The sequence below is a fragment of the Triticum dicoccoides genome, chromosome 2B (genome assembly GCF_002162155.2).
Source record: "Triticum dicoccoides isolate Atlit2015 ecotype Zavitan chromosome 2B, WEW_v2.0, whole genome shotgun sequence".
NCBI lineage: Eukaryota > Viridiplantae > Streptophyta > Magnoliopsida > Poales > Poaceae > Triticum > Triticum dicoccoides.
Genome location: NC_041383.1, coordinates 199,769,117 through 199,783,142, shown reverse-complemented (window position 1 = coordinate 199,783,142; position 14,026 = coordinate 199,769,117). Strand labels below are relative to the sequence as shown.

Below are 14,026 nucleotides of genomic sequence, written 5' to 3'. Positions count from 1 at the left end.
TGCTCACCAGGGTCCGAGGGGCCGCGTGGTGACCGCTACTGCTGGAGTGAATCTCGTGAATGAGTTGTCGCCCTCTTCGGGAGAAATGCAATGTTGGAAAACTCCAATAACGACGTGCTTGTACAGCTCTCCTTCGTGCTTGGCATAAGCGGTAGCTCAACGAACTATACGTCATACTCTTGTCACGTCCACAAGTAACTCCTCTCGGAGTAGGTAAGCCAGGATAGGCTCATTCCATGCTGGGATAACCGCCACCATTTCATGGATCAAGGAAGTTCATTCTTTGTCCCAACCCCCGATCCCATCGATGCCGAGATCTAGGTCCATGGGCATCTTGAGGCAGGGGTTGGAGGTCCCCGTCCTCAGAGGCCGGTGTCTGCCCGACCTGCAGCTTGGTGGAGGGCTTGAAGAGCTGCTCATTGAATGTATTTGTGGTCACGCGGTCACATCAGCCCGCTTGGTTGCTATCACGCTGGACGTGGTGAAACTCTAGGCCATCGGAACGAGCAGACATTTTCTTGACCGCATCCTGGTATGATGTCATCTTTGGGTCCTTGGCATTGAAATTGCCATTGATATGTGAGATCGTGAGGTTAGAACTGTTAAGCTTCATGCACTAGCCAACGCAACCAAAAGTCATAATTGATAGAAAGAGCTAGGCAATCCATATATACACTTCAACACCGCCTCTTACATGTGGCGCGGGAAGTCAACACGTGAATAGACTTAGAGGTATGGCTTAAGAGACCTATACGTGGACCTAGAGGGGGCAGTAACAATTTTTCAATAAATTGCAAAAGACGGGACTTGAACTCAAGACCTTGGACTCTGATACCATGTTAAGCTCTCGTCCAGTCCAATTCCCTCCGCCCACAAGCTCTCGTCCGATGATCTACGCCCTTCTCCAACATGACGGGACGTGACCGGCTCTAACCACGACGAATCCATCACCTCGCCCTCACTTCCACCGGCGACAATACCACGACATGCAGGGGATGAGCTCCGACAAGGAAGAATGGGGCAAGGGAGATGGCGAAGCCTCGAGTCCCATGAGCCAGTGTGTGTCCAATGTCCTATTCTACCTCGCTGGTGACCACACCAACACTTCGTGAGGCGCAGCCGGCCGACCACCGGACATGGACATGGGCGGAACAACACGGACAGTCCCAGGCAAAAATGTAAAGTAGTTTTACGTTTCATGTAATCTTATGGATGTGATGATTTGCAAATGGTGCGCCCGGTTATGGAAGCGTTTTTTGTGTGCTGACCGGTCATTCCTTGGACATGCTCAAAAGCATATTAGTTCAGAAAGTAATAAGTATGAAGCCTGTAACTAATTCTGAATTTTTACATCAATTTTTTTCTGAATTTCTCCTCCTGGTGTAACTAATTCTGTAACTAATTTTTTTTACATCAAGCCTGTAACTAATCCTTCATTCATCGATAGGATGCAGAGGTGTCCAGGTTTTTAACTGAAGATATCCAATTTATGGACTGAGAAACTAAAGACGTTCTACTTCTTTCTTCAGTGACAAGAACGACGCATCTGGAATTAAAACAGCTGGATTAACAGCGCGTGAGATTGCCGCGGTCGAGCTTGAGTTCAATCCCAATTCCGATTCAGCCAGCGACAGTTCCAATCCGAGTTCGACAAAAATTAGGAGCTCTCCCCTGAATAAATGGGGGGCGCCAGTGGGAGCAGCAGCTCCAATTCAATCTGCTCACCCACCTTCCCGATCTCCAGACCTAGGCACGCCATCGATGGCGGCCAAGGTGCTCCAGCTCCGCAGCACCGATGACAAGGTGCTCGTCGCTCCGGCGTGGGACTTGCAAACCTCAACACAAGTGTCTCTACAATCCACAACCACCCACTAGAATGACTCTAATATCACCACCTTTATATCGCAAAACTATTGCAAGGAATCAAACATATCATATTCAGCGATCTACTAGTTTATGTAGGATTTTATGACTAACCATGTGAATGACCAATTCCTGTCATCTCTCTAAATAGATATAAGTGAAGCAAGAGAGTTCAATTATTTCTACAAAAGATATGCCCACGCTCTAACAAATATAAGTGAAGCAAAAGAGCATTCTACAAATGGCGGTTTTCTTATATGAAGAGAAACAGGCAATCCAAACTTCAAATGATATAAGTGAAGCACGTGAAGCATTCTATAAATCCATACTCAAAAGATTTAAGTGAAGTGCAATGAGCATTCTATAAATCAACCAAGGACTATATCATACCAGCATGGTGCATAAAATAAAAGTGAAAAACTAAATGCAAAAGACGCTCCAAGGCTTGCACATATCGCATGAACGAAACGAATTCGAAAACATACCGATACTTGTTGAAGAAAGAGGGGATGCCTTCTGGGGCATCCCAAAGCTTAGACGCTTGAGTCTCCTTGAATATTTACTTGGGGTGCCTCGGGCATCCCCAATCTTGAGCTCTTTCCTCTCTTCCTTTTCCTCATATCGAGACCTCCTCGATTAGACACTTCATCCACACAAAACTTCAATAGAAAACTCGGTAAGATCCGTTAGTATAATAAAGCAAATCACCACTCTAAGCACTTTGCAAACCAATTCATATTCTGTTTTTGCATTGTGTATACTGTAATATAGCTTTTCCATGGCTTAATCCACTAATATAAATTGATGGTTTCATCAAAACAAGTAAACTATGCATCAAAAACAGAATCTGTCAAAAACAGAACAGTCTGTAGAAATCTGAACATTCACCATACTTCTAGTACCCCACAAATTCTACCAAAATTAGGAAAAATAAACAAGTTGTATAGCAAAACAGTGCAAAAGGAATCAGAACCAATTTACGTTCCAGTTAAAAATGTAAAATCGCGCACTACAGCCAAAGTTTCTGTCCTGCACCGTACAAACCAACAAGCATTGTAAACATCCTGAAGGCAAACCTTGGCACATTATTTTTATAATACAATCGAATTTTACAAGGGGGTAATTATATTTGATTAAAAGTTCTGTAATCAAGATTCACAAAGTTTCCGTGAGCATGAACAAAGTTCAAGGAGCTCTCCCACTTCAACAATGCTTGTCTCTCTCACTTTCACTTTCCTTTTTGAAAAGTTTTTAGGTTCCCCTCTTTATTTTTTTGTTTTTAAACTATATGAAAGCACTCAACAGAAATAAATGACTCTCTAAAACTTCCGGGTTGTCTCCCTGGCAGCACTTTCTTTAAAGCCATTAAGCCAGGCATATAGTGCTCAAGTAATGGACCCACCCGGATCCCAAGGTATATCAAAGCCAATTTTAATTAACAATGATTTACAATTTAGTAGTGAGCACAAAGTAACATATATCATGCAACAATGAAGTCTAACTCTCTTCCTATGCATCGGCATGTCATAAAAGAACAATTCATGCACACCGAGTAAAGGCCAATGCATAGTATAAGCAGATTCTTGTAATTCTATCGTGTTGGAAACATAAAGAGGCGGAGATATAGTTCCTCTCTCATAATAATTACAAGTAGGAGCAGCAAGCACATGCATATTATATCTATCAAAATCATCATGTGCAATGGTAAAAGGCAACCCATCAATATAATCCTTACTAAGCGCAAACTTCTCCGATATAGTGTAGTCGGGAGAATTCAAAAAGGTAATAGGACTATCAGGCGTGGGTGTAATAGCAACAATTTCATGTTTAACATAAGGAACTATAGCAAGTTCATCTCCATAAGCATAATTCATATTGGCATCTTGGCCACAAGCATAGCAAACATCATCAAAAAGGGATATTTCAAGAGAATCAACGGGATCATAGCAATCATCATAGCAGTCATCCTTCGGTAAGCACGAAGGGGAATTAAACAATGTATGAGTTTAAGAGTTACTCTCATTACAAGGTGAGCACGGGTGATCAATCCGCTCTTCCTCCTTTTGTTCTTCGCTCTCCTCATCATCTTTTTCATCCAATGGGCTCACAGTTTCATCAATTTCTTCTTCCATAGCTTCCTGCAAAATATTAGTCTCTTCTTGGACAGTGGAGACTTTCTCAATAAATGCATTAATATTGTAATTGTATTCATAATTTTTAGAGCAATATCTAAGTATAGCAAAATTTTCAGGTCTATAAACTGCATCATCAAAATCATCACTCTTTAAACATAGATTCAATCTCATAAGCACCCATAAAAGCAACAAATTCTTCTATTTGTTCCACATCATAGTAATCATATCTACCATTAACATAAGAAGCTAAGGTTTTATTATCATTGAATTTGCATGAAAAGGGAAGGTGTGGAGCCTTCATCCTAGAGCAACAAGTATAATCATGTATCACGCATAGTTGACGAGCATACCAACGCAACATAGAAATTTGATCCCATAATAATTTCCCTTTTTGTGTCAAGCGATAATCCCTAAAGTATTCACGTTGATCCAACGTGTCTCCCATAACAAAGTTGAATGGGGTTTTCTCAGGATTATTAAAGTAGTACATAATTTTTTTCACATAACGAGCATCGAGGTTTTAGGAGGTTCCCCATCTCCATGAGTAGCATCTACACCTAATTTTTTTGGTATTTCGTGTTATATATCCATAACTAAAGATAGAGAACAACTTAGAACAGCAAATAAAAATTACTTAGTGATAAAGCAAACAAGCACACACGAGAATATTCACCCCACACTATGACTGCCCGGCAACGGTGCCAGAAAAAGGTCTTGATAACCCGCAAGTATACGGGATAGTTGTAGCCTCTTTCGATAAGTAAGAGTGTCGAACCCAGCGAGGAGCTAAAGGTAGAACAAATAATCTCTCAAGTCCTATCGGCCACTGATACGACTCTACGCACGCTTGACGTTCGCTTTACCTAGAACAAGTATGAAACTAGAAGTACTTTGTATGTGTTGTTGGATAGGTTTGCAAGATAATAAAGAGCACGTAAATAAAAAGAAGGGGGTGTTTAGATAAAGATGCAATAAACTAAATATAGCGAGTGTGGAAAAGTGGTGGTAGGAGTTGTGAAATTGTCCCTAAGCAGTTGACTACTTTACTAGACCGGTAATCACTATTGCAATTCTATTTGAGGGAGAGGCATAAGCTAACATACTTTCTCTACTTGGATCATATGCACTTATGATTGGAACTCTAGCAAGCATCCGCAACTACTAAAGATTCATTAAGGTAAAACCCAACCATAGCATTAAAGTATCAAGTCCCCTTTATCCCATATGCAACAATCCCCTTACTCGGGTTTGTGTTCCAGTCACTCACGCAACCCACTATAAGCGAATCATGAACGCATTGCAACACCCTACATCGGGAATCCCTCATGCTTACGCGGCACGGAAGGCACCATAGGACAGGATCAATAATAAAACATGCAACTCAAACCAATCATAGCAATTCATCAATCACCGATAGGACAACGAAAATCTACTCAGACATCATAGGATGGCAACACATCATTGGATAATAATATGAAGCATAAAGCACCATGTTCAAGTAGAGGGTACAGTGGGTTGCGGGAGAGTGGACCGATGTAGATAGAGGGGGAAGGTGATGGATATGTTGGTGAAGATGGCGGAGGTGTTGGTGAAGATCGCGGTGATGATGATGGCCCCCGGCAGCGCTCCGGCGCCACCGGAAGCAAGGGGGAGAGGGCCCCCCTTCTTATTTTTCTTCCTTGACCTCCTCCCTAGATGGGAGAAGGGTTTCCCCTCTGGTCCTTGGCTCCCATGGTGTGAGAGGGGCGAGAGCCCCTCCGAGATTGGATCTATCTCTCTGTTTCGGCGTTCCCTGATTCTTCCCCTTCACCGTTTCTTTTATATCCGGAGATCCGTAACTCCGATTGGGGTGAATCTTTCGCCTAGATTTTTCTCGTAAAATTAGATTTCTTGCGGCAAAAGAAGAGCGTCAACCGCCTTACGGGTGGCCCAGCAGAGTGCCAGGCACGCCTAGGGGGGGTGGGCGCGCCCCCTATCTCCTGGCCACCTTAGGCACCGTTTCGCGTTGATTCTTCCTCCAGAAAATCACAAATATTCCAAACTAATTCTCCGTCCGTTTTTATCCCGTTTGGATTCCGTTTGATATTGGGTTTCTGCGAAACATAAAACATGCAACAAACAGGAACTGGCACTGGGCACTGGATCAATATGTTAGTCCCAAAAATAGTATAAAAAGTTGCCAAAAGTATATGAAAGTTGAAGAATATTGGCATGGAACAATCAAAAATTATAGATACGATGGAGACGTATCAATCCATCATCTTGACCTCACATCCACCGGCGACATGCAGGGCACGAGCTCCGATGAGGAAGAATGGGGCATGGGAGACGGCGATGCTTCGAGTCCCGTGAGCCAGTGCGTGTCTCGTGTCCTATTCTACCTCGCCGGTGACAACACCAACATTTCGTGGGGTGCAGTCGGCCATCGGACATGGACATGGCCGGAACAACACGGACAGTCGCAGGCAAAAATGCAAAGTAGTTTTACGTTGCTAAACTGCTAAACTGATTACAGGCCTATAACGCTGCTAAACTGCTGCCTCAAGTTACTTACCAAGTTGTTGGCGGACAGACTCCAACGTGTCATCCTTTCGCTCGTCCACCGTAACCAATATGGATTTATAAAGGGCCGCACTATACAAGATTGTCTTGCATGGGCATATCAATACCTGTACCACTGTCAAAACTCGGGCCGACCAATCGTTCTACTCAAACTGGACTTTGCCAAGGCTTTCGACACGATTGCTCATGAGCCGATGATTCGCATTATGCAGCGGATGGGATTTAATGATAAGTGGATCTCTTGGATCAAGTGTATCTTCTCCTCAGGTCGCTCGTCCGTTCTTCTTAATGGGGTCCCTGGCCGACAATTCCTTTGTCGTTGTGGGGTGAGACAAGGTGACCCACTGTCCCCCTTAATATTTGTTCTTGCTGCTGAACTTTTGCAAGCCGCAGTTAATGATGCTTTCCAACGTGGCGATCTCTCTTTGCCATTTCCTTGCAACGGTCAAAGTGATTTCCCGGTGATTCAGTATGCGGATGACACCCTGCTGGTCCTGCCGGCCTGCCCTCAACAAGCACTGCGTGTCAAACAAATTCTGTCTGATTACGCGTCCTCTATCGGCCTCAAGATTAATTTTCACAAGTCCACTCTCATCCCTATCAACATTGATGCAACAACCACGTCTAATATTGCCAACATTTTTGAGTGCAATGTAGGCGCCATGCCTTTCACATACCTTGGGCTTCCACTTGGCACCACCAGGCCCACCATTCAAGAACTCATGCCCTTAGTTTGCAAAATGGAGCGTCGCCTCACGGCCACAATCGCCATGATGTCATATGGAGGGCGCCTGTCCTGGCTCAATGCATCGGTCACCTCACTTCTGGTTTTTGCCATGTGCACCCTAAAATTTCCTCCCAAGCTGATTGATATCCTTGACAAGATTAGGAGGAGATGCTTATGGACAAAGAAAACAGATCAAGGTGACAAGTGTAACTCTTTGGCTGCCTGGGGGATGGTCTGCAAACCAAAGTGCAAAGGTGGATTGGGGGTGATCGATATTAAAGTCCATAATGATGCCCTCTTATTGAAATTTTTACACAAGTTCTATAACAAGCTTGACATTCCCTGGGTCACCATGACCTGGGCAAATCAATATGTTGGCCAAGTGCCTCACGCTGTGGATTCGGTGGGGTCCTTCTGGTGGAAAGATGTCCTAAAACTGACGCCAGTTTATCGAGGAATCTCCCGTGTGCAAGTGGTGGATGGCTCGACTACGTTGCTCTGGAAAGATTTGCGGTCCACCGATGTGCTCCAGGTGTCACATCCTCGAGCCTTCTCTTATACTCTGCATGAAGACATGACGGTGGCTGACTTTTGGGCCACCACGGATCTGCATGAAACCTTCCAGCTTCCGCTATCTCCTCAGGCTCATGCTGAGGCGCTAGATATCCAACGTGCTTCTTTCGAGCTAAACCCTTCAACAGCAATGACTGACATCTGGCATTACATTTGGAGCAAAGCAGATTACAGGCCAAATGATTACTACAACAACTATTTTGCCACTGCAGCAGCCCACCCTGCATTCCAAAAGCTTTGGAAATCCAACTGCACAATGAAAATCAAAGTGTTCGGGTGGCTGCTTCTGCAAGATAGGCTCAACACACGTGATATGCTCCGAAGACGACACTATAACATTGGAGATGACTATGCCTATCTTCTCTGCGGGCAAGAAGATGAGACTCTCGATCATATGATCTTCACGTGCCCCTTTAGCAAGATGTGCTGGGACAAAATACACATTGATTGGGGTGATTTCCATGATAGGTTCACTGCGCTCCTCAACGAACAAACAGGTTGGCCAAACGCGTTCTTTGTTGAAGTCTTTTACACCGCTGCATGGAGCCTATGGAAGGAAAGAAATAACAAGCACTTCAGAGGTGTTGTCCCCAGCGTTGACTCCTGGTCGGCACGCTTCAAAAAGGTCTACGACTTCTGCAGCATAGAGTTAAAGTGGCACGTCGAACGTCCCTGCCCTCGTATTGTGACACGCTTGGTTGAGTCACCTCTATTTCTCCCTCTTTATCTTTGTAATATACGATTAGCATACCACTTACCAACTTGTATGGAGTAGCTGCCCACCTCTCTGGTGTACCAACCAGGAGTAGTGGTGACGATTTGTTTGTCTATGTCTATGTAAACACCCCGTTTATATAGATATATGAAAAAACAGTGGGAGTTCTCTCCCACTGTCAATACCTCAAAAAAAAGTAGTTTTACGTTTCATGTAATCTTATGGATGTGATGATTCGTAAATGGGCCATCCGGTTATGGAAATGTTTTTTGTGTGCTGACAGGTCATTCCTCGGACATGCTCAAAAGCATATTACTCCCTTCGTCCCATAATGTAAGACGTTTTTTGATACTACACCAGTATCAAAAAATGTCTTACATTAAAATGTCTTACATTATGGGACGGAGGGAGTAGTTTAGAAAGTAACAAGTATGAAGCCTGTAGCTAATTCTGAATTTTTTCAGCAATTTTTTTCTTTTGAATTTCTCCTCCTGGGCTTCCCTCTCCTTCCTGTTGCTTCATTGGGCTCCTCTTTCAGAAGCACATTCAGTAGAAGAAAAAATTTGAGTATGAAGAAGAACCATATTTAAGAAATAAACAACAAAATTCAGTACATGCCAAATTTAGTAGCTTCACAAATTTATAAGATTGATACACATCATTTTGGGCTGTGCTGAAAAACAATGCTACAAATTACTCCCTCCGTTTCCAAATTACTTGACCCATATTTATCCAGACACTAAACAAGTATAGATACATCCGTATTTAGACAAATTCAAGTGAAGTAATTTAAAACGGAGGGAGTGGAATTTAAGATTGGTTTTTGTACCACCGATTCTCCCTAAATCCATATTAGCCATGAATTTTCTATCTGTCTTAGTATCCTTCATTCATCGATAGGATGCAGAGGTGTCCAGGTTTTTAACTGAAGAAGTCCAATTTATGGACTGAGAAACTGAAGACGTTCTACTTCTTTCTTCAGTGACAGGAACGACGCGTCCGGAATTAAAACAGCTGGATTAACAGCGCGTGAGATTGCCGCGGTCGAGCTTGAGTTCAATCCCAGTTCCAATTCAGCCAGCGACAGTTCCAATCCGAGTTCGGCAAGAATTAGGAGCTCTCCCCTGAATAAATGGGGGGCGCCGGTGGGAGCAGCAGCTCCAGTTCGATCTGCTCGCCCACCTTCCCGATCTCCAGACCTAGGCACGCCATCGATGGCGGCCAAGGTGCTCCAGCTCCGCAGCGCCGACGGCAAGGTGCTCGTCGCTCCGGCATGGGACTATCGCCCGGCCGCCGCCCAAGCCCTCCCGCTGGAGATGCGGGTGCCCTCGCGCGCCCTCGAGAGGGTTCTCCAGTACTGGACCAAGCACAGCCTGGCCAAGGCCACCGGTGAGTCCCGGGAGTCCCTCGCCCGCTGGGACGCCGACTTCCAGCGCCGTCTCGAGGAAGATGGCCTCGCCAAGGAGGCCGCCGCAGCCGTCCAAGAACTCCGCCGCCACGGCGTCCACCATGGAGGGCGTCCCCGTCGCCACGCCGGCACGGGCGCATCTGGTGTCGCTGCTCCAGCCACTGCCACCCGTGCTGATCCCGTCCGTGCCTGGTGCCAACTCGTTCACCACCTCAAGGGTGTCGACCACGGAGAACCTAGCCCAGCACCGACGGCACCCATCGCTTTCCATGCCTCTGCCGTCGCCGCGCGCCCTGGGCTTGCCACCACCTTGCCGGCCGCTGCTGGTGCTCAACCCGTTGGTGTCCGGTGCGCCATCCGTGCCCGTGGACGCCAGATGGCTGAAGACGAGGAGTCCGCTTGCCACCACCGCAAGCTCCCGGCTTCCAAGGCTTCCAAGCCTCGCTCTTCGGTCTGCCTACCTGCCACTGCTGCTGCGCCCGTGAAGAAGGTCTCTCGTCAGGTCGCTTCCAAGGCTTGCTCTTTCGTCGGCTCTACACCACTGCCTGCCCCTGCCACTACTGTGAAGAAGATGACTCCAGCAGCTTCAACTCTGCGCGCAAGAAGGGGGATGGGGGAGCTCAGCTGCAAGGTTCCGAAGCAAAACCAATCGCCATTGCCTGTCATTGCTGTTGCAGCACCAAGGAAGCAACCAATTCCTTGGCTGCGTCCAGTGGTACTACGCCCTTACTAGTATTTTACCTTCCTAAACCATTCACACATGAGTTTCATTTAATCTTTGCATCTTTAGGTTCTGCACTTAATCACCAATATTTCTAGTGTTCTTTGAATTCCTTTCAGTCATTAGTAATTTTACAAGGGTGTCAGCAGAGTCTCCATGTAGCTAGGCAGCAAAAACCTTGTTAAGATGTGTACGGCACAGTTACACTACATCCACACCTGGTCCTAAGTTAAGGGTTTAAGTAAATAAAGGGCATTTTCAATAAATCAAAGTAAAGCAGATGAGCCCAAAAAAATTGGAAACTCATGTACTGCAATTCCGGCATGAGACAGAGCGTAAAACGCACTCGCCGCAAAATGCAAAACGCCTGTTTGCTACCCGGCTTGTAGCAGGAAAAAGGAGTAGAATTGAACTTGTCGATACACACGTAATCTTGTGAGCTGCCTAGCGTTTGGAGACTATGCTGACTCTCCTGTAAAATTAATCTTGGCTGAATTGGATTCTTAGGCACTCGCGTCGTGGTGAGTTAAAGTTGCAGTTTCCGACGAGTAGCATTGGTTGGTGAACTCTTGTGTGTATATGTGAGTGAAGCTTTGAGCTAAGCAAGTCCTTGATGTACCGACTATCAAGTCCTCAATGTACCGACTATCGAGTCATATTGTAATGAATATCAGATATGAATGAAAAATTGTTGGCCTGAATTTGAGCAGAGCATTTGAGTAACTATATTTATTTTTATGTTTCTATGCGTCTTAAAACACTCCGCTGCTCTTGTGAGAAAAGTATGTACACGAGGTACGATCCGATGGATGCACCTATGATTTCACAATCCTTTGTTGAGTTGTGAAGCGCATGGACATGTTTGGGGGAGTTTGAAGACAGACTTTATGGTTACAGATACTGCAATCTGATTGTCAAATAGGTTGGGCTTTTCTCAGATCATGTTAACTTTTCACTTGGATTACAAATGTCAAGAATGTGAAAAAGGTTTCCGTGCAACAGCGGTCTTACCTTCTCTGGCTCCTTGAGAAATTTTCCTGTTCATTTGAACATTACAAATTCCACTGTCTATCCTAACATCTTCCCCAAGCAACCAAATATTGTGCTTGTACCATTGGGCATTGCCTGGAATCACTGGATCTAATTTGTTACTTTTAAAGGAGCGACAACATGCTCAGAAGAACCTGATGATATTTAAAACTTTGCTATCACCTATCAGGTGATTCATATTCTTGCAGTGCATGAAAACTGAATTTTAGGCATATTAAGACAATATGGTTACTACGCCCATGGGAGACAGCAAATTATAATTTTGTTGGAACTTTTGCGTGCTCGAATGCCAAATCATTCTAGAAGACATAATTTCCTTTTTAAGTATATTTTTCTCTTCAAGCAAGAATGCTGCCAAGATCTGTGCATCGTGAACAATTTCTCTGAATCCATATGCAAATGTGGTACAGAGCATGCTGCTTTCAGTTTGCTCTGTTAGCACATTTACCCATGTTAAGTTGGTCTTTACAAAACAATTATAATGATGTTATGTTTTTTCCCACGAGAAACTGAACGAGTACTGCATATTCATCATTAAACTGAAACTAAATGATAAGTATGTCAGTACAGAGGTAATGTTGCATTGTTGGTCAATTCTTTGCTACTGTTCTTCATCATGCATGCACGGGGAACATATATGTGGAAGCTTCTCCTGTGGATCATGTTTTTTTTCTCGGGTGGAAAGTACTAGTTTCTTGCTGCGTTTTTTCCGTTGTGTGTTCAGTGACGAAAAAATGCCTTTTTCTGCAGTTCTGCTGCATTTTTCTGATGAAAGTTGAATGATGAAACAATTTCCAAGATCTTACTGAACTTCTTTAAGTATACAAACATATTTTGAACTTATTTACGTATACAAACATATTCTGAACTTATTTACGTCTACGTTTTCCAAGATCTTTCTGAACTTCTTTCTGGACCATTCTGAAGTCAGTTGTTTTTCTTATGTGTTTTTCCTTCAGAACGTTTTTCTTTTGGTGTTCATTCCTAACCTCATCGAACTAGCTAAGTTGCTTGATTAGACTGATGAATAATGAATATACAAAATCAATCAACCATTCTGAGTTGGAACATGCCAACAACCATGTCCATTAAATGAACAAAAAAATGAATAAAATCACTTTCCCAGAAAGATTTTGAGTGAAAGCACATGGAGCTGGACAGCTGGACCATGTTTTTTTGTGAGGGTTGGAGCATGTTTAATTCTTTTTGCTGCGCACACCTTAGTTTCTGCGATGTGCTATGAGCACCCTGCGACCATTGCTACTGGTGGTGATAATCTCAGTGATTATTTCGATCGAGAACTAAAGATAACTAGTAGGTTTTGGCACGGGGGTAATATAGATTTGACCATCAAAATTTTCACTGTATTTGGTAAAAATTAAACAAGTTTCACTTACGAAAAAACTGAAACTTCAATTAATTTGAAACGGAAGGAGTTGAATGGGAGATCCTTGCCACCGTAATATAATCGTATATCCAAGATGTCATTTTAACAAAAAAAATGGTGGATTTCCTAATCCTAAAATATATTATTTAACACCATGTTTTCGTATCATTATCATGAATACAAAATACTATCACCTAGCAAACACATCTCCTCCCGAGCACGACGTGTCAAAAAAACGTTGCACCTTTTGTCACTGTTCATTGCTGAATTTTTTATTGTTCATACCTCGCAAATGATTTTGAGCTTGAATTTGTACATGTTTCCACTGTAACATGGTTTCCATCTAATATTTTCTACTGTTGCGAGTGTTTTTTTGGAGAAGATGTGAGCTTTTGTTTTCGGAAAAATATTGCGAGCTTTTTTTAGGAGAGTTCTTTCTCAGAGGGGATGAGAGCCCAACAGCAAATAGAAATGCAGAGCCTACAGGCTACAGCCCAGGAGACCTCCTCTTCGGCCCCCTCTGCGCCCGCAGTGCACAAGCACGCCCCTCGTCGGCCGGCCCATATACACGAGCGTTCTTTCGATTCCCTGGATCGCTCGTCCCCACGATCGTTAGGTTTTTTTTCACAGTACACGATCGCTGGTTAACTTGTACTCCCTCCGTTCTGAAAATACTTGTCATCAGAATGTATAAAAAAAGAATGTATCTAGAACTAAAATACGTCTAGATACATATCCTTGTATTCATTTTGATGACAAGTATTTCCGGACGAAGGGAGTATAAAAACTATGCTGGTTGACCTTTGACCACCAGCATCGATCACTGCTCAGGTTGTTGACTCATAAATTCATGAGAAAAGTTCATAAAAAAATTCATCAATTTCC

At 43.9% G+C, this 14,026-nt stretch overlaps 1 protein-coding gene across 1 annotated transcript; it reads left to right on the top strand.

The window, feature by feature from the left end:
• Positions 1-9,563: 9,563 nt before the first annotated feature.
• Positions 9,564-11,410, top strand: LOC119363048 (translation initiation factor IF-2-like). Its single transcript, XM_037628351.1, has one exon. The coding sequence runs from the start codon at positions 9,790-9,792 to the stop codon at positions 10,714-10,716; it is 927 nt and encodes a 308-aa protein (XP_037484248.1). The 5' UTR covers positions 9,564-9,789; the 3' UTR covers positions 10,717-11,410.
• The last annotated feature ends 2,616 nt before the right edge of the window (positions 11,411-14,026 follow it).

What these genes read in the sequence shown, in the direction of transcription:
- LOC119363048 (XM_037628351.1), top strand. Translation starts at nt 9,790, where the DNA reads ATGGCGGCCAAGGTGCTCCAGCTCCGCAGCGCCGACGGCAAGGTGCTC.